The following is an 18,609-nucleotide window of genomic DNA, read 5'->3' as shown; positions in this document are numbered from 1 at the left end:
GGTTGTTGCGGTGAGCCTGGAGGGCTAAGATGATCTGGTGCAAGCGTTTGGAGGGCCTAGTTTAGGATTGCATGATGACTTAGCCCAAAAAGCCAGTGTCGAATGGGTGTTAAGGTTTCCAGGGGTTATATTAAAACTTGAAGGCCTAACTAAAGTAGAAAGCATCGCCTCAGGGCGCCACTAGTTCAATAGTATAGACCTATAAACCTACCAACATCCTACTTAATAATGCGTTGAACCGAAGGCGTGAATTACATTTATTTTCTTCTGTATGCACTCTTTGTACATTCAGACATCATGTTTCAATATTCCCTGTGGCCCTTGTTGGCCTTGTCGGGCGGCACGGTATGTTCCATCGCTTGCTTACATAGGTCTCGATACATCTAACACTGGACCTCATAGGCAATTGCATATTTTGTGGTGATGCTCGTGTACAACCTCTTTTTCCACCCCCTGCGGAACTTCCCTGGGCCCTGGATCAATACCATGACACAAATCCCCCACACTCTCCTCATGCTCGGTGGACTTGCTCACAAGAGACATCTTGCACTTCATATGAAGTATGGTTCAGTTGTACGAATAGGGCCAAACATGCTCTCGTTCAATCACCCGGACGCCATGAAGGATGTTCGTGGTCATCGCAAGTCTGGCGAGGCCGAACACGGTAAAGACCCAATCATAGTACTGTCAAATGGCGACAACATTGTCGGTAGCGATCGAGAGAATCATACTCGTTTCCGCCGTGCTCTAGCATATGGTTTCTCCGCCCAGGCCATGCTTGAACAAGAGCCTACCTTTAAAGCATATGTCAATCAGCTATTCCAGCGTCTCCATGAACAGTCATCCAATGGTACAAAGACTGTTGACATTTCTAAATGGTATACTTTCACGACATTTGACATGATCGGTGACTTGTCGTTTGGAGAGTCTTTCGGCTGTCTTGAAAACTCTACTTACCACCCCTGGGTTGCTCTGGCTTTTGAGAGTCTCAAGAATCTTGCTTTTATGGCCGAGATGGGTCGATATCCCAGAATTGCTCCGTACATTGGTTTTTTCCTTCCTCGGGGTCTTCTCAACAAGTTTGCAGAGAACAGAAAGCTTGCCAGCATGAAGGTGCGCAAGCGACTTGACACGGAAACAGACAGACCAGATTTCGTGGGCAAGATCACACAAGGGCTGAAATCGAAAGGATCTGTAGGTTCTTTATACTTTTCTTTGGTAATTGTATGCGACTAACTTTTTCTTTCAGAGCATGGAGTTCAACGAGCTTGCATCGAACGCCTCGGTTTTGATCGTAGCTGGTTCTGAGACAACTGCCACTTTGCTCTCTGCAGCCGTCTACTTCCTATGCTCCAATCCACGCACGCTGGAACTTTTGACACAAGAGGTCCGGTCTACATACACACAAGCGGATGCTATTGACCTTGTATCTACACAGGGACTACGATACATGCAGGCAATACTAGACGAGGCTCTACGCATGTACCCGCCTGTAGCAGGTGGAGGCTCACCACGGAAGATCGCCAAAGGCGGCAGTTTTGTTGCCGGTTACTTTGTTCCGGAGGACGTAAGTGGGATAGCGAGTCATTGAGTACTGCAAACGGTGGGAGACCTGATGCTGACATTATCCGGACAGACCTTGGTTGAGAACGACATGTGGGCAATGCACTACGATCCCAAATATTTTACCCAACCACACGATTTTATTCCAGAGCGCTGGCTCGGAGATGCGCGTTTCAACAGTGACCGACTGGATGCGGTCAAGCCATTCTCAATCGGACCGCGAAATTGTATTGGTATGAAGTAAGTCACCAGCCAGCTCAATTATGTCCCTGCTCAAGGATAGACGACCCAACTAACACGTCTATTAGCCTTGCCTACGCAGAGATGCGCATGATGCTGGCAAGAACAGTTTGGGAGTTTGACATTCGCCTTGCCGAAAGCAGCCGCAATTGGTATCAAGATAGCAGAGTATATCTTGCATGGAACAAGCCTCCACTGAATGTGTACCTTGACCCAAGGTGAAGCCGGTTGGTTACCCTTGTCTAGGAGGAAAATAATTGCTGGCCTCAAAGCCAGCGACGATAGATGGTGGATTTTCGTATTTGTTGGTGGGTGGGGATGGATGGCCTAAACTCTATGATTGTTGTTCTGTCTCGCGCTGTTGTATAATGGATGGATGTGCTGTATGTATCTAGTTTGTTTTGAGGGGTCAGGCCTCTTGGATGGATATCAATGGAATGAAACACGTATGTTGATTAAGTGGATAGGTCTGGAGAATCGGTGCCTCAAAATGGGTGAATGTTGCATTCGTAATTCCTCCAATTGTCAAACATGCTGCGGAACCACACTTGCAAGCCCTGTAATACGTTGCACAGGCATGTGTGTGTGTGGGCGTAAAGTGGGATGAGCACAGTGAGGTCAGGTCAGGCCGGGCCAGCAGGCCAGCAGGCCCACAAAGACAGGAGACAGAGACAGGGCGGGTCAGAGTGTTAAAGTTTATACAGCAGTAACGATATTAAGGGTCGCACGAAATATATTGGTGAATAGCAAGGCGTGTGCATATACAGACCAGCAGTGTGGTAAGTTCAGCTGGGGTATCAAGCCACTCGGTCATAGAATAGATATGCTTTCATTAATTTTCGCTTTTCGCGCTTTTGCCGTAGGGTAGCAAATGCCATGCATTAAAAAGAAAGGACCTACATACCTACCTATTCAAGGGTTGACACACACACACCGACGGCAGATGTTACGCCTCTGCCAGCCTGTCATGAAAGCTTAAAAAGAACAGACAATTGAATGTAACCCACCATCAGTTGAGCATGGGTTGTCGGTGCCGACAAAGTCCGTTGCCATGTTGCCGACGAGAGAAGAGTAATCGTGAAAGCTCAATGGCACTCTATGCTGAGCCTCAATGGCGATGGTAACGGCAACGGCAATGGCAGACGAGACGCCGTTCAGGCCGGATGGGCGGCGCTTGCATATTCAGGCCTTTTACTGACGTTTCAGCTTCACACCAACTCAGCATCATTCAGGCCCTTTTCTCGCATATTTGCGATATTTTTGGTCAGTAGGTAGAGCATAGACATTAAGACAATTAAGATATTAACCATCGGTCAGAACCGATTAGAAACATCTCAACAATTTCTTCCCATCAAACAAACACGAACACGACATCAATTGCATCACACGACATCACATCACACTACTACCTACTATCTACTACCTACTACTACTACTATCCACTCAAACACTCACCCCCAATCTCCAAGATGCTCGCAGCCGCTAAATTGATCGACTCATATGAGATGGACCCTGATGTTTCGTGGCTCGAGGTTTTCGCATACTCTGGAGTTAGCGCTGCTTTATGCGCTACCATATGGGTCGCAGCCAAAGCGTGCTGAGACTGCAGTGCCAGATCAGCACCTCTATCTATGTACCCAGCCCAACAAAGGAAGGATTGCCCGTCACAAATCCCAGCATTCTTCCACTTCGGCCCCCACGAATGAATCATGCCCCAACTGGGTTTAGTTCAGGGGATCTTCACAAGGAACTGCGACAAATCCCCTCGCTCGAAATCAACGCTCCTTCGCTATGATCAATATCGTTTGTCGTACGGGCTGAACATGTCAAGTCATGTCATGTTAAGACTATCAAGGGACACAGCACTGATTAGCCCACCATGGTTCCAGACTTCTTTTCAGCACGACTGGTTGGTTGGACGTATGGATAAGGTGCGGTTTATGGTTAAATATTTATACTAGAAATCTGTATTGAAAGTCTGTCATTTAAGTTACATAAGAAACGTTTTCCGCTCGTCTATTCCATTTAAATCATGCTTCATGCCAATCCCGGTGTAAAACGCCAAAATGAGTCGAACCCATAAGCTCTAATAAAACTTCCCTGCATGCATCATCTGTAAGTGAGCACCAAACTTAGATGTATCGGGTAGCTGATGCAGACGAAAGATCTCGGGTATCCGTATCCGAAGTCTCTGCGCTGAAAACATCCCTACCAAAGAAGCACTGGAAGCCCATGGTGATCCATCAGGTCCTGCCATCTCATTGGAGACTCTGTATCTATCTCTCTTCTCTTCCAAGCGTCTTCCAAGACCTCAAGAGTTCCGTCGTACTTTTTTAAGGAGGTGAATGTCGCCTCATACGACCTCAGAGTGTTTCTGAAAAAGTCCTTGTGACTTTCTGAGGCCATGCATCCCGTGACAGCCAGAGGCCAAGTAACACTCGTGACAGCTTCAAGATTTGGGAGTCTCTCCAACAATTGAAGCGTCCCGGCCACACTATCCTGAACCTCTGAAAGGTTGGGATTGAGTCCGGAAACTACTGTATGCAGATACGTCATAATAGAAGAGGCGTAAATTTGAGTGACGAGATCCGGAAGCGTCTCGTTTGTTGGCAGCCTTTGTAGCTCGTCTGTCAACATATCCTCAATCATCATGGCGCGCCTGGCGAGCGTCTTTAGGCTCAAGCGATTGTGTTCTTGCTCCTGGCGTTTCCAACGGTCCAGCTTACCCACTTCGAGAATCGTCCGCATGGTCCAATTCTTGCACCCCAACACCTCATCCAGCTGTATAAGGCCTGGCTGGTCCAGGAGATGGCCGTAATCTTCAAATGGTGCTGATGGACCAATAGATATGCAAGACAGGATGCCGACTGTGGCGAGTAAGTTTGACAGAAATCTCAATGCTCCGAGATATTCAAAGCTCAGAGAGGTTTGATCTTCAGTCGAGCCAAAGTCTGATTCACCCAGCTCGCACCATATGGAGGTGGCTGGGGGGCCTGATTGCAAAGCTGTGGACCATCCCTCGACCAAGACAGGAATGAGTGTGTTGGCCGCATGGAGGTGAACGCGCCAATCTCCCCTGCTCATGTGAGAAGCCTATTTTAATTTGTTAGTGAACGACGATAATCGTAGATCGGGTATCGAGTATCGAGCATCGAAATAATGGTGGATTCGTCTTACCTCAAACCCGATAAGCTGTAGCATGCAAGCAAGGGCAACGACGGTACCTTTTAGCCTTGTGATGCCAAATGTCTTGTCGAGTCCACCCAACAGCTTCTGAGACTCCTGGAGTGCAAGAATGTAGTAGTAGGTCTTCTCCCTCTTCCATACTATCGCCTGTTCAGATCTGCAAGGGCTTGAAAGAGATTCTTTATAGAGAAGCGAAAGGCACAATGTGGCGTAGTACGTAGGCCGTGCAGAGGTCAGTATAGTCAACAGCCACTCTCTCTTTCCCACACCAGTGTTGTGTAGGCTGGTGCATTGCAGAGGAAACACGACGTCTAGATAGTACATCAACAGGCTCGTCTCTCTGACTTGTCTAGGCTTTGGGAAATCCATGATGACTAACGGCAATAATAATAATTTGATTGATAATTGTTGGTTGGCATACAAATGAGATTGGGGGAAAACGGGAAGGAATGAGCGTGGAGAAGTTAAACGATGTTACAATATAATGCAAGGTTAGAGTTTTGCAGGAGTGTCGTGTCCGTCAATAGTGCTCAAGCAGGCGTTAAACTTTGTCTTGTGTGTTTTCTGTACGCCTCATTCAGTGGACGTTGGGTGGTGCGAAAAGACAAGGGTGTGGTCACTGATATGGACAGGATGGAAGCGCTTTGAAGATCAATTCGCGGGTCTAAGGAATATGCCAGCTCCCTCCAACCTCCGAGCGGGTACAAGATTCCCGCATCGCACTACAGTTCGTAGCGCCAGTCTACCGGTCTACCGGTCTACCAGTCTGCCAGTAGTCTGCCAGCTGCAGCTGCAGTTGCAGTTGCAGGGGTCGGGGTCGGGGTTTAGACTAGCCCTGTCGCACCGACGGGTGTAACTTGGTTACGCAAAAGCCTGCACTCGAGTGGGAAATGGTTACAGGCCCAGGTTACAGACAATCAGAATCAGTTTCAACTGCCTATTCCGTAGTAATTATCCTTGTTCAACTGTACATTCTATGTAACAAAAACAGTACCAAGCAAGCAAGCAAGCAATTTGTAATCATTTTAATAACAGACCAGTATTTCTCCTAACGAGTACCCGCAAAACATACTTCCAAACTCGCATCCCGCGGTCACTCCACTAGCTCAATCGAACTTAGGAAGGGCTTCTGAGCCTCCTTCACGTCGCCCTTGGCCCGAACGTTTGCCAGCTGTGCAACTGGTGGGTAAGCCCACTCCGAGGGCGCAACGGCGCCGACATTGGCTGCTTGCTCAAAGAACTTGCAGAACTTCTTGGCGTCCTCTGTATCCTGATCCTTGACCTTTTCATAAATCTCATGGAGCCGGTATCTGGCGTCGCACAAGTGCCACGTGACGTAGCCGTGCATGAAACACTCAATCGTGTCCATCACCTGAGGGTCCTTGTTCGAGAAGACAGCAACCATCTGCTTGGACGAGTGCAGAGTTTCCTGCGTGAGCTTCTCCAAAGCTTCATCGAGAGTGATCTCGTGACAGGTGACAAAGTTCTTGACCAGACTGATTTGGTCACGCTCATCGTCGAATTCCTTGTAGAACGACATGAGATCGTTGACCCAAACCATCCAGTTCTCCATCTGGGCAACGGCTGACGTGATTTCAAGGAAATGCTTCCGCTCATCGAACAGGTCCTTGGGCCATAGAGAAGCCCCAACACAGTGACCCAAACCGTTCATGCGTCGAAGGAATTGAGGGTAGTCATCAGATCCTGGGAATCCTCCAAAGTTGTACTGCTCAATCCAGCATCCCTCAAAAACTGTCGTTCCACCGCCGTCAGCTTCTTTCTTCATACAGGTAAATAATATAATCCAAGTTAGTTACTTACAGTCCATCGTGCTACGGATAAGATTTAATGAGCAGAAGGGTCCAAAATGGCGAAGGACGTTGGGAAAGTGCTCGTTGACAAGTGCCCACCATGGATGGGCCTGCTCTCGTCCGGCTTGAAGGTCGCCAAAATAGTTCAGCATAGCAGGATAAGGATCATCGCTGCTGTCATCCAAAACGAGAGTGTAGGTGTAGTGAATAGATAGATCCGCCATGCACTCTTTGGACACCTTTGCCCAACTGTATACGACCATGCCAACGATTGTTTGGAGAGAAGCCTGTAGTCGCTTAGGGTCTACCTTGAGCAGCTGCTGTTGGCGCGGCTGAGCAAAGTGGTGGGCAGCCTTGTTGTAAGCATAGTGCAAGTTCTCGATGCGCTCCTCTCGGGTGTAATTGCTGTCTCGGTATCGGATATACTCGAGAAGGCGCACGCTGGTGTTGAGAAAATACTCGGTGGGAAAGTTCTCCATGATGGCAAAGGTGTATTGGTAACAGTTATTCAATAAATCAACAAGTCAAGTCGTTGTCATTCTCTTGTTACAAAGTGCTGTTGCTATTAACTATATATCATTAAATGGCAAACATCTCGAACCGTACACAGTTATTAGTCAAGATTGTCTTGTTAGGCCTAAAGACTGATCCAAAGTCAATGCGAACAGCGCCCACAGCCAGACGGTCCTAACAGAGACCGTGACGTACAGACGTGCTCTCTCATTCCCTGCAAGGCTACAGATATTAGAAAAAATCCGGCTCTTGGAGCAACCACTTGGTTCATTCTGCCTTTAGCTCAACACGTTTGGTAGACATACGCAAACGATTGGTGCTGGATGCTAGTTTCAAAGGACGGGGAGTAGGCCTAAATCTAGGGATCAATCATTGGGTTGGGATATTGAGTTCGGTTGTTGTCCGTGGGCTGTGTTTGGACTAGTGAAACGGTCGTCTATCAACACAGAAGAAAGCCTCACTTATCTAGGTAGCTGCGGTGTTATACTATGTATTATGCCCTGGCAAAAGCTTACCTTGCTGACAGGCCTGAAGTATGACCACTTTTATATCAGCACTACGAAACTGCCGGCCGTTACATATATCCTGCGGAGTTGGCTCCCGAATGCACTGCAACTGCGTTGAATAAGGTTCAAGCAGCTTAGCCCTTTTGGGTTTAGCAGGAGGCTCTGAATTTAGCTGTACGATCTACAACCCCTTTCCTGTTTGTTGGAATCTTAGCTAAGATCTCCATTGCCGGTGCCTGAAGGTCGTGTAGCTAGAACTGCATTTAAGCATCAAGAGAGTGCAGATCTTGTCGACTCTACTGTAGATGAACTCCGTTTCCATGTTAAAAACACTTGGCTTAACAAGGGGCCAAAAACAGTGATCGTTCCCCCATGTCGACGCAGTCCACAGTACGGAATCCTAAATGCTGTTCTTGATTAACCCTTGTCTTAGTTCTAGGACACGGTCCGTATAGCCGCTGTCTTCCCTCTTGACAGGTCTTTATCTATGCGAATTTATCAGGGTGTTCGTGGTAGGGGTGTTCACGCCATGGGAAGCTACACATGCAGCATGCATGCAACCGTTTCCACAGTTTGAAGCGACGCTGCCCTTGTATGTATATTTAGTCCTGGTGATGACGAAAACGGTTATCTAGCATGTCTGTCATCGCTGTCAGAAGCTAACACAATTTGGGAATACAGCAAATGTGACAAGTCCGGTGCACTAGCAAATTAGCATTCACTAGGAAAGTCGCAACAGGCCCAGGGGAAAGCACGATTGAGATCATCACTTTTAGTGCATACTGGCGATGCTGCCAGGCTCAAGTGACTAAGCGGGGTGTTTCAAATACCGACTGCCGACAGCTCAACTACATACATCCTGGAAGATGCATCCACTATCTGCAGAACTCGAACTGTTTGGAATAACTATGGATATGAGTGATATGGAGGAAGCCGCAATCATATCATAGTCATTTATCTCGCTGCCGTACTGTAACCCATGAACCTGCCAGTTGCTACGCACTTATCTGATTTGACTTTTACCCCCACGGCGTAGAGCATCTCCCCGATTCGACAAGGAAATTCCCTCTCGCCATTTTGAACTTGTTTGTATCAATATACGAAGACAGCCAATCAATATGCTGCGGATGCCAGGATAGCCACGTGGGCTAGGAACAAACACATGTGAAAGATAGTATGTATTCCGTAGGTCAACGGCATCAACATTGCAATGAACAAGGTTCAATAATCATGAACCCTGTCCCCGTCCCCGTCCCCGTCTCATTTAACCAGGGTCATCGTTACTATGTATTATCCGCATCTCGGCTACAGACATCCGACAACGTCTCATTCCGCCGGCAAGAATCAACTACGCTTTAGCCACTCACAGATGAGTAGGTGGCTCAAGCCAGCAAGAAGTATCGACATGTGCGAATTTGACTGACCGCAAAAAGCTTCGTAGGAATTTCGCAACAGATGATTAGTAGTTATTACGAAACAGTGTTTGACTCAATGCCTGTCGCCAATGACTCGTCCCCTGCATCATGCAGGTCACCAGCAAAAGGACCCCGAAGACTCAATCCAAAACAATGACCAATGCTAAGAAAAAAAGACATAGCCTACCCTATTGCAGATTATCTTCCATGGCTCATGGCTTTCCTCGGAGGTTGAAACCTTAAATTGCCCACAGGCGACTTCAATATCTCAGTTGCGACGTTCCTTCTTGACTCGAGCCACCCTCCAACACAGGATCGCAATCTACAGAGTACCGATGCATTCTTGTACGGCACAGCAATGGTCCGCGGAAGCCCGACATAATAACCAATGGCGTTTGTTTGCCAGAGCCATTGAAGCGAGCATAAAGCCTTTTGGGTAGCATGGCCAGCCAAACGCGGGTAAAATATATTGGCACCTGCCAGATGAGGCACAGACTATTACTGAGAGACTTTAACAGCGGCCGCTGATACCTTGCAGTATCCAGATTGTTGTGGAACTTATGGGGCCAAAGCTACGCAACAATAACAATGGCCGTGCTGATCTGATCTCGCTTAGACATAGCCACGCGTAGGGGTACTGTATGTATGTATGTATGTGTTGAAAGCCGTTGAGTCGCGTGCAGAATACAGATAGAGTGTCATTAATTGTGCAATAAAAACAGGGCTGGTAATACCAATGAGCAGCAGGGTCTCGGTTACTAGACCTATATGGAGTATTATATTGTGAATTGGCGCTAGAAACAGCACCGATGTGCGCCAAACTCGTCATCATTTACGAAATTCAAAAAGTATAATGAAGATTTATGGAGATATTGATTTGATTTTCGCAAATGTTGCCTTTTACGAGTAACTATCTGCAATTTTGCACGCCGATCCCTCCTCGTCAACTCTTGTGTATCCGCCTGTAGTGATCTCGCATGTTATCCACCCTGCTAAAGACCCTCAGACATTGTTGTCCTTCCTGGTCTTGCCAAGGGCACCGCACTGTTGGTTTGTGCTTAGATTCATGGCGAGCACGGTCCTTGCGAGTCGCAAAGCCTTTGGTGCCGACTTCTTGTAGGTCTTGAGCTGACTGAGGGCATTCTGAGTAGCGACAGAAAAAGCGCTTGAAGTGTTGTCGGTAATGCCGCCTGAAATCCCGTCCGCTCTGAAAGACTGTGGTCGACTTGCAACTAGGGAATGGGCATTTGCTTGGTCGTATGAAGCTGGGAAGGGCAATGAGCTGGCTTGGCACAGCATCCAACAGTCCCGACGATGTGGTTGTATAATTCTCGATAGCCGGGTTCGCGAAGTCAAAGTCGAAGCAAACAAGTGGTTCTTCAGGGAACAAAGTCTTGGTTGAATCCACCGTTGGTAGAGAGTATGTGGGGAAGTTGTCAAAGTCATAAGTTTCTGATAGTAGATCGACTTCGAATGTTGGTGATTCATAGTCGTTTAGATCTGGGACAAAGTCCTTGGCGGGATCGGGAGACGCAACGCGATCAAAGAGGGGCAAGGCGCTCCAAGATTCGTAGTGAGATTCGGCCTCCATGTAAATCATTTCGAGGGTAGTCAAAATAGATGTTCAATATCAATATTGGTTGGTGATGCAAAAAAAGATGGCTTAATGGGATGGGACACGATTGATAAAGTTTCTTATTCAGATCAAGTTTTATTAAGAGTGAAAGCTTCTACAAAAATAATGCCCGGCAAGTACCGACAATTACAGTTTGCTACGGCAGTTTAAAAGGTATTCTTATCCGAGACGCGTCGGCCGGTAGCTGTTTACAGTTTGATGCGGCGGCAGTTGAAGGTTCAATATGTGGCTACTAGTGCTAGTTTGCAGATGCCAAAGTGGTAGTTGTGGTCTAGAAAGATTCCAAACAGAGAACACCTCCGAACGGTCAATGATAATCGAATCAAGTCTGTGGGAGTGTGCCAACTTACTGTAGCCTTGACAGTTTGCATAACACTTGAGGCTGGCTTCTGTGCAAGACCATCCATGTACATACTTTTGACCATGCATGGGTCTCGGTAGACAAAGATATTTTGAGACAAGACCCCGGCATGCCTCAAAAGCTTAATGTTGCTTCCGCACATCAGTTTTTAACATTGCGGCGCACTGATGCTTCTTAATATTCTTCCGCGCAGTCGTACCCCTCTGCATGCGTGTCTGCATCTGATCGGCAGCAACTTCGGAAAAGCCGCCGGTGAAAGGAACGAATGCACCTCTTGAGTCGTAGGCAATTCAGTTGACCCCAGAACTTTCCATGGGATTCCATACCCCGTTTCACATTTTACACGGTTGTATCGGCATATCTCTTCTCACATTTTGTCACTCCTGTCAGGCCTGCCAGGCCTTTCAGACCCCTTGTTCGTCCTGTTGACTTGATTGGTGAGTTTCCGGCCCGACACTCTTGCGAAGCTTATCTGACATGGCGATACTGAGGATAGCTTCAGAGTTGTGAGTGTTTACGGCCACAACGCATGCAAAGCACTCTAGAGACGTGAGAGACAAGGTACCTAATGCTTCATTTTTCGTCATCGGAGTGAGGACAGAGTCCGTGAGGCGGGGTTGGGAGATCAAAGGAACTATCCGACGGCTTCTATTCAACAACAACAACACTATATAGTACTCTCAATCACCACAGGTTTTCTAACTATTCTATCTTCACAACCATCAGTTTCTCTCACAGGTCTATCAAAGACTTGAGCTTTACAAGATGCTTGACCAAGATTGGATCAAGAGCTTACTCAACATCCCCGTCACTCATGTTGCGGGGATTTTCGCAGCATCGACTGTTATCTACTTTGTCTCTTCCTGCTTCTACAACCTGTACTTGCACCCACTGAGAAAGATCCCGGGACCAAAGCTCGCTGCCATTGGACCCTACCTTGAATTCTACCATGAAGTCATCCGGGATGGCCAGTATCTCTGGGAGATCTCCAAGATGCACGACAAATATGGTAAGATATGCAGAGATGCGCCTTGTACGACACAAATACTGACCATCACACCCTCAAGGCCCCATCGTTCGAGTAAACGCCCGCGAAGTTCACATTAGGGATTCATCCTACTACACTACTATCTATACTGCTGGTTCTCGCAAGACCAACAAGGACCCCGCCACTGTCGGTGCTTTTGACGTTCCCTCCGCCACTGCCGCCACTGTCGATCATGACCGTCATCGTTCTCGTCGCGGCTACCTGAACCCTTACTTCTCGAAGCGAACCATCACCAACCTCGAGCCTTTCATCCATGAGCGGGTTACCAAGCTTTTGACTCGATTCCAACAGCATCTAGACGACGGCCAGGTTCTCAGTCTTGATGGTGCTTTTTGTGCCTTGACCGCCGATGTCATCACTAATCGATTCTATGGCAAGCACAACGACTATCTCAGTCTTCCCGACTTCCACTTTGTCGTTCGCGACGGATTCTTGGGTCTTACCAAGATCTACCATCTTGCACGCTTCCTCCCTGCTCTGGTCTCCGTTCTGAAGCGCCTCCCTTACTCTTGTATCCGCATGATCGCACCTTCTGTGTGTGATCTTCTCCAGATGCGAGATGAGATTCAGGACCGCGGTGGTGAGGAGTTCCTGTCCAACAAAGCTCATGAGGCCAAGTCATCCATCCTTTTCGGTGCCCTTGCAGACTCACACATCCCCGCTCATGAACGAACCGTGGAGCGAATGCTCGATGAGGGTACCGTTATCCTGTTTGCTGGTACCGAGACTACTTCAAGGACACTGGCCATTACCGTATTCTACCTCTTGACCCATCCTGAGTGCTTGAAGAAGCTCCGAGAGGAGTTGAAAACCCTCCCACCTGTCAAGGACGACAATTTCCCCCTCTCTACCCTAGAAAACCTCCCTTACCTGAACGGTGTCGTCCATGAGGGATTCCGTCTCGCTTTCGGTCCAATTTCTCGCTCGGGACGTGTGGCTACTCAGGAGAACTTGAAGTACAAGGAGCATGTCATCCCTGCCGGAGTAGGTTCATTTTCTATCTCTCTATATCTATGCATGCTAACAATTACCACAGACTCCCATTTCTCAGTCCACCTATTTCATGCACACCGATCCCAAGAATTTCCCCGAGCCCGAAAAGTTCAAGCCTGAGCGATGGATCGAGGCACAACAGAAGGGTATCCCTCTCAAGAAGTACATCACCAACTTCTCTCAGGGTTCTAGACAGTGCATCGGATACACGTAAGTTGATTCCCTTTATTGCCTATCGGCACTCTCCGATTGGAGGAGAACACTTGCTAACATTTCAACAGCATGGCCTTTGCTGAGATGTACCTCGCTCTTTCTCGCATTGCCCAAGCTTACGAGGTTGAGCTTTATGACACCACCAAGGCCGACATTGACATGACTCACGCCCGTATTGTTGGCTACCCCAAGGCAATTCCAGGCAAGAAGGAACACCTTGGCGAAGTTCGAGTCAAGGTTCTCAAGGCTTTGTAAGGCGCATCTGACAAACTGTCTCAATATCTTACTGGATAACTCACTGTATCGGCATCGAATCCTGTTCCTTTTGTTCAGTCCATTTTTGGTATGCAGGGATGGAAGTTCATAGTAGCAACATCTGAACGTAAAATAAATTTTACTCTATTTAGACGCTCGTCAATCTAAGCACTATTCACTTCAGTCAATGCATTATGGGATGAAAAAGAGATTGCGCATGCACTACGAAACTTGCTCCTGGTAGAAGACTTGTACATTAGTAATGATATGTCTTTATTTAGGATGAGCTTAAGTATCCTTTAAATAAATTAATTGCCTTAGACATGTAGGTACCTTGTGAAAGCTGGTCATATTGAGGTAGCTTAATGGAAGCGATTTATTGAGTTTTTGGTATATGCAAGCCATCAACCTCACATACGAACATCGTGGTTATCTATTGAGCTAGGCTTCATGTTGTAGTTTAGCATATAAAAAGTCAACTACAAGTTCTCGTTAGCTATGTGACTTCACCTAATAAGTATTTATGCTCTCTTCTGCAGCTAGAAAGCTGTTTCTCTTAGTCTTCCTCATTCTTATCTTGTATTGTTAGGAACTAATATTACTTGTATTTATTTAATTTTGGTCTGATATCTACAGCCCTAGTTTTCTCAATATTATTACAAACTGTCAATAGAGGATTACCCTGGATCAAACTTGACATACTGAATCAAGATTCTCCTAATGACTAACATTCTAAACAAGAACACGTACGTGACAGAAGAAGCTTCTTCCGGGATATACGCACAGTAGCTGTCTCGTCCTCCTGCAACACAGCATCGAACAACTCCAAATGGAACCGATGTTGCGAGAGCTACCATTACAGGTGCAAATGGCCTGCTAGAATCTGAAGGTAGTTGTAATTGTAGAAATTCGGCTCTGGCCTCTCCAGGATCTATTATTACGCGACATGGGTCGAAGTTTGGGAAGTATAAAATTGAATTGTGAAAAGGGAACTTTGATCAGATTTACAAATAGATTCATACTCAAACTACATGCACTCATCCAGTTCTAGCTCATATGTAGCGTCTTCCTGGCGTTGGAAAACCACCGAACTCAAAATCCACCCCAAAGTCTTGCCTGGACAACATCGCTCCTCGAAAAGCCCATGTACCATTTCAATAAACAGCAAATTACAGTTTGAATGCCAGCATGAACTCTACAATACTCTTCAAGTACGTCTGTACCTCTTCCTCGTTATAGTTTGCATCATTATAGATGATGTTGAGGGTGGAAGCATCTCTCCAACTATCCAGCCGGACTGCCCTATTGACTTGTTAGTTATAGCTTTGCAATCTGGTTGAGGGACTCACAGATATGGCAAAGACTGGTTCACAATAAAGTCTATGCTTTCAACGGACAAAACGTCCTCGCCTGTTGCAGTTCGCTTGATTTCGCGAGGAATGAAGCGTTCGTTGACACCGTCACTGATGAACAACTGTTGCATGATTGTTAGCATTTCAGGGACGCAATTTCGCGAGATTCAGCAGCTATACCGGGTTCGCTTCTGTTCCTTCGAATGGATTCGGTTTCCTTAGGTGGTCATGTGTTAGCCAATGCGATGATAGAGGAACTGGTTCAACTTACTCGTGCAAATAGCTGGCCTCGAAGTTATGAACTCTGAGGCCTAGAGCCTCCAGGAACGGATTTCCAAGCCATTGATCGTAAGATTTTTTGATATCCCTGCAGGCCTTTTCCAGAGCTCTGACTTGAATATCTTTTTCATCCTTGTGACTCACTGCAATAGACTTCAGGTTCTCGACGCGAACAACGGCAGCAGTCTGGCACATGGCGTAGTAGTTGCTGGCTATATCCTCCCGCATCCACTTGCGGCCATCTACTGATGTTGGTGATATGAAGAACTCATCGTCTGAAAGATCAGTAGGCTTGAGGTGGTCTAGCAGAGCAAGTATAATCGCAGCTTGGGTCAGCTGACTGATGGTATAGCCAGGGCCAAGTCGAGTCTTCACAGCCTTGATTATGGCAATGGAGTCGTCGGCACTAAGTTTGTAGATAGAACAACGAGGTAAACCGAGTCCTGGTCGAAATTTCATACCTCGGCTTTTCTGTTGTGAGAAGGTCAGTGTGTGCTGGGAGAAATAAAGCCGGAACATCAACTCACATAGTTGGCCACAAGAGCACCTGTATATTCTGTGCACTTGTCATCGAACTCAGTTCCAAGAGTGCTGATGTCCAACTTGAGCGAGTCAACGACTGGAGGGCTCAGGTTCTTGATCTCTTGGCCCCATTGCATCTTAGGCGTCTCGGCGCTGTCACTAAGGCCGATGTGATTACCCACGAGGCGAAAGAGGTCCCCGATAAACTTTCGACAAGCGATCCCATCCCAAAACACATGGTTGCTGTGAAACAAGATGTCGACGGTCGCGCCTTGGGGGATTGGTGTCGAGTCTGTAGGGACATCTGAAAGCAGGAAGAGCTCCATCGGCTTGGATAGTGCGCTATCCTTGCCCGCTGCTCTTCCTTCCTCGATTTCGGTCCAAAGATCGATAGCACTTTTTGCGGTAGGCTGTACATGAACGCATCCCCTAGCCCACTCGCGAGCAGATTGGTCGCTTTTTGGTGATTCGTAGGAGATAATGGCAGCTACTTGATCATCCCAAGATACTGTACAAGCACATTCGGGGTGCTCGAAACGCCCTTCTACCAAGGCCAGCTCGAACATGTCTTTGAGGTTTCGCAAAGTCAGCGATGTTGAGGCTGGTGCAACATTCCGAAGAGGAGTGGCGATGAAAAGATCGTATAAAGATTTTCTGTTCTTTTCTTCCAGTCCAACGATTGCCTCGGCGCCTACACAGCGACGTTGGACTCGGCGAGCACCAGTTGACTCCCATCTGTAAAGCGCTGGTACCAAGGGCGGCAATGCGGAGGATGAAGCGCTCATCTTGATGGTTGTAGAATGAAATAAGTTGCTTGTTTTCTTCTGTTTGTAGAATCAAAGATAAATCAAAGCTCAGTGTTGTTGGAAAGTACTTGGTTGGTAGTCAAGTTAATAAATAAAAGCCTTTATTCACAGCCCGAACCAACAAATGCTGTACACTTACAGGGAGGAGGGAGTTGAGGCGCTGAGTCTTAGCTTGCAATGCACTGTCGGGCCTTGGACAGTCCCCACTGACACGCCTTAACTTGTATAAAGTTTGACCAAGTCTTAGCCTGAGTCTGGCGGCGTAAGCTAAGCGGACGGACCAAACACTTATCCTTGCGTCTCTTGCCTACTTTAACCTTTCCCAAGGTATTCAAACTTTTCGCCCAAGATTCGATTTACTATGTCGGTGATAGTTAGGAGCCCCCTGTAAATACATGCACCCCTGTGGCTCCAAATGACTCATATCGCTCTGAGGATACTATGTTGCTGATTCCGAATCAAAGTACATCTGCCCCTTCACCTCTGACATAACAATACCAAGACTTGAACACACCGCATTATAAAATGATGCGCTGTGTTTCCTAGTCAGAGTTGTCAACTCAAGTCATTCATCCATCCATCCATCCATTCAATATGGTTCTTGATCGTTTGTTGTTTCTTCTGAGCTTGTGGCTGGGCTTTGTTGGCGCCACTCAAGCTGCGTTATCAGAACCTATTCCGCCTAGCAAGGACCCGTGGTATACTGCACCTCCTGGATTTGAGAATGCCGAGCCTGGAACTGTCTTTAGAGTGCGGCCTGCGCCTGGAAACTTGACCAGCGTTATCGGCAATTGCTCTGCTTCTTACAACATCCTCTATCGTACGACCGACAGCCATTTCAAGCCTACTTGGGCCGTCACCACTCTTTTAATCCCCAAACTGGGCCCAGAAAGTCTTGCGCAGCAGAAGTACCAACAAAGCGCGCTCATGTCATTCCAAGTGCCTTATGACTCCCCCGATGTCGATGCCAGCCCTAGTAACGCTATGTACGACGCGAGCGATTTTTTTTCGAATTATTATGGAGCTGCTCTAGGTGAAGGTATCTTCGTTTCTGTTCCGGATTATGAGGGACCCTTGGCTGCTTTTACCGCTGGCCTCATCTCTGGATATGCTACTTTGGACTCAATTCGCGCTATTCTGTCGCTCGGTCTTGGCTTCAACACGATCAACACGCCCAGTGTTGCCCTTTGGGGCTATTCTGGCGGTGCGTTTGCCACCGAATGGGCATCGGAACTTGCAGTACAGTATGCACCCGAGCTTGTAGCAGGACCCGTTATTGGTGCTGTGATGGGAGCCCCGTTGCCCAATATCACTTCATGCATGCGCGATGTCAATGGAGGACCTAAGTCCGGTCTGGTGGTAAACATGCTGCTGGGCCTTACGAGTCAATATCCTGATGTCCGCAAGCACCTTGTATCCAAACTCAACGATGATGGCCAGTACAACAAGGCTGACTTTCTCGCTGCTGAGCGTTTTACTATCGGCGAAGCGCTTAACACCTTTTCTGGCAACATCAACAAGTACTTCCAGAAGGGGACTGATATTCTCAGCGACCCGAAGATTACAGCTCTTATCAATCGGGAGGGCGTTTTGGGATATCACGGCACCCCCAGATGGCCCATGTTTATTTACCAAGCTATCTCTGACGAGGTCACGCCGATTGCTGCTACCGATGCCGTAGTCGAGAGATATTGTTCGGTGGGGGCCGACGTTCACTTCGAAAGGAACACTCTCGGCTCGCACGACGAGGAAGCCAACAATAGCTATGACGCGGCTTTCCAGTGGCTTTTGAACACCTTCTCTGGCCAGCGTGACACAAATGGTTGTGTTATCAAGGACGTGACGAGAGACGTGACGGGAGACGTGACGAGAGACGTAACACGAGAGTTGTGATAAGAAATGTTAGCCGA

The 18,609-nt window shown here is 47.5% G+C and overlaps 7 protein-coding genes across 7 annotated transcripts, besides 2 other annotated features; 3 read left to right on the top strand and 4 right to left on the bottom strand.

Annotated features, from left to right (window-relative positions):
* Positions 1–297: 297 nt before the first annotated feature.
* TRI11 lies at positions 298–2,025 on the top strand (the record flags this gene model as incomplete). The annotated part of the gene is made up of 5 exons (XM_009265275.1): positions 298–345; positions 403–1,194; positions 1,250–1,567; positions 1,637–1,803; positions 1,872–2,025. 5 exons carry the CDS (start codon positions 298–300, stop codon positions 2,023–2,025), a joined length of 1,479 nt encoding a protein of 492 aa, XP_009263550.1.
* A 1,179-nt stretch (positions 2,026–3,204) lies between these two features.
* Positions 3,205–3,241: a microsatellite.
* A 770-nt stretch (positions 3,242–4,011) lies between these two features.
* Positions 4,012–5,358, bottom strand: TRI10 (the record flags this gene model as incomplete). Its single annotated transcript, XM_009265276.1, has 2 exons — positions 4,012–4,896; positions 4,981–5,358. The coding sequence occupies 2 exons, from the start codon at positions 5,356–5,358 to the stop codon at positions 4,012–4,014; spliced, it is 1,263 nt and encodes a 420-aa protein (XP_009263551.1).
* Positions 5,359–6,082: 724 nt separating this feature from the next.
* On the bottom strand, positions 6,083–7,279 carry TRI5 (the record flags this gene model as incomplete). Its single annotated transcript, XM_009265277.1, has 2 exons — positions 6,083–6,741; positions 6,811–7,279. The coding sequence occupies 2 exons, from the start codon at positions 7,277–7,279 to the stop codon at positions 6,083–6,085; spliced, it is 1,128 nt and encodes a 375-aa protein (XP_009263552.1).
* Positions 7,280–10,177: 2,898 nt separating this feature from the next.
* Positions 10,178–10,834, bottom strand: TRI6 (the record flags this gene model as incomplete). The annotated part of the gene is made up of 1 exon (XM_009265278.1): positions 10,178–10,834. The coding sequence occupies one exon, from the start codon at positions 10,832–10,834 to the stop codon at positions 10,178–10,180; it is 657 nt and encodes a 218-aa protein (XP_009263553.1).
* A 1,162-nt stretch (positions 10,835–11,996) lies between these two features.
* Positions 11,997–13,740, top strand: TRI4 (the record flags this gene model as incomplete). Its single annotated transcript, XM_009265279.1, has 4 exons — positions 11,997–12,240; positions 12,299–13,263; positions 13,316–13,482; positions 13,554–13,740. 4 exons carry the CDS (start codon positions 11,997–11,999, stop codon positions 13,738–13,740), a joined length of 1,563 nt encoding a protein of 520 aa, XP_009263554.1.
* Positions 13,741–14,909: 1,169 nt separating this feature from the next.
* Positions 14,910–16,678, bottom strand: TRI3 (the record flags this gene model as incomplete). Its single annotated transcript, XM_009265280.1, has 5 exons — positions 14,910–15,042; positions 15,090–15,214; positions 15,273–15,309; positions 15,364–15,842; positions 15,899–16,678. 5 exons carry the CDS (start codon positions 16,676–16,678, stop codon positions 14,910–14,912), a joined length of 1,554 nt encoding a protein of 517 aa, XP_009263555.1.
* Positions 16,679–17,265: 587 nt separating this feature from the next.
* Positions 17,266–17,291: a microsatellite.
* Positions 17,292–17,293: 2 nt separating this feature from the next.
* On the top strand, positions 17,294–18,592 carry TRI8 (the record flags this gene model as incomplete). Its single annotated transcript, XM_009265281.1, has 1 exon — positions 17,294–18,592. The coding sequence occupies one exon, from the start codon at positions 17,294–17,296 to the stop codon at positions 18,590–18,592; it is 1,299 nt and encodes a 432-aa protein (XP_009263556.1).
* Positions 18,593–18,609: the final 17 nt, after the last annotated feature.

The sequence above is a fragment of the Fusarium pseudograminearum genome, chromosome 2 (genome assembly GCF_000303195.2).
Source record: "Fusarium pseudograminearum CS3096 chromosome 2, whole genome shotgun sequence".
Lineage (NCBI taxonomy): Eukaryota > Fungi > Ascomycota > Sordariomycetes > Hypocreales > Nectriaceae > Fusarium > Fusarium pseudograminearum.
The sequence above is the reverse complement of the archived record's forward strand: the minus strand, read 5'-3'. Positions and strand labels throughout refer to the sequence as shown.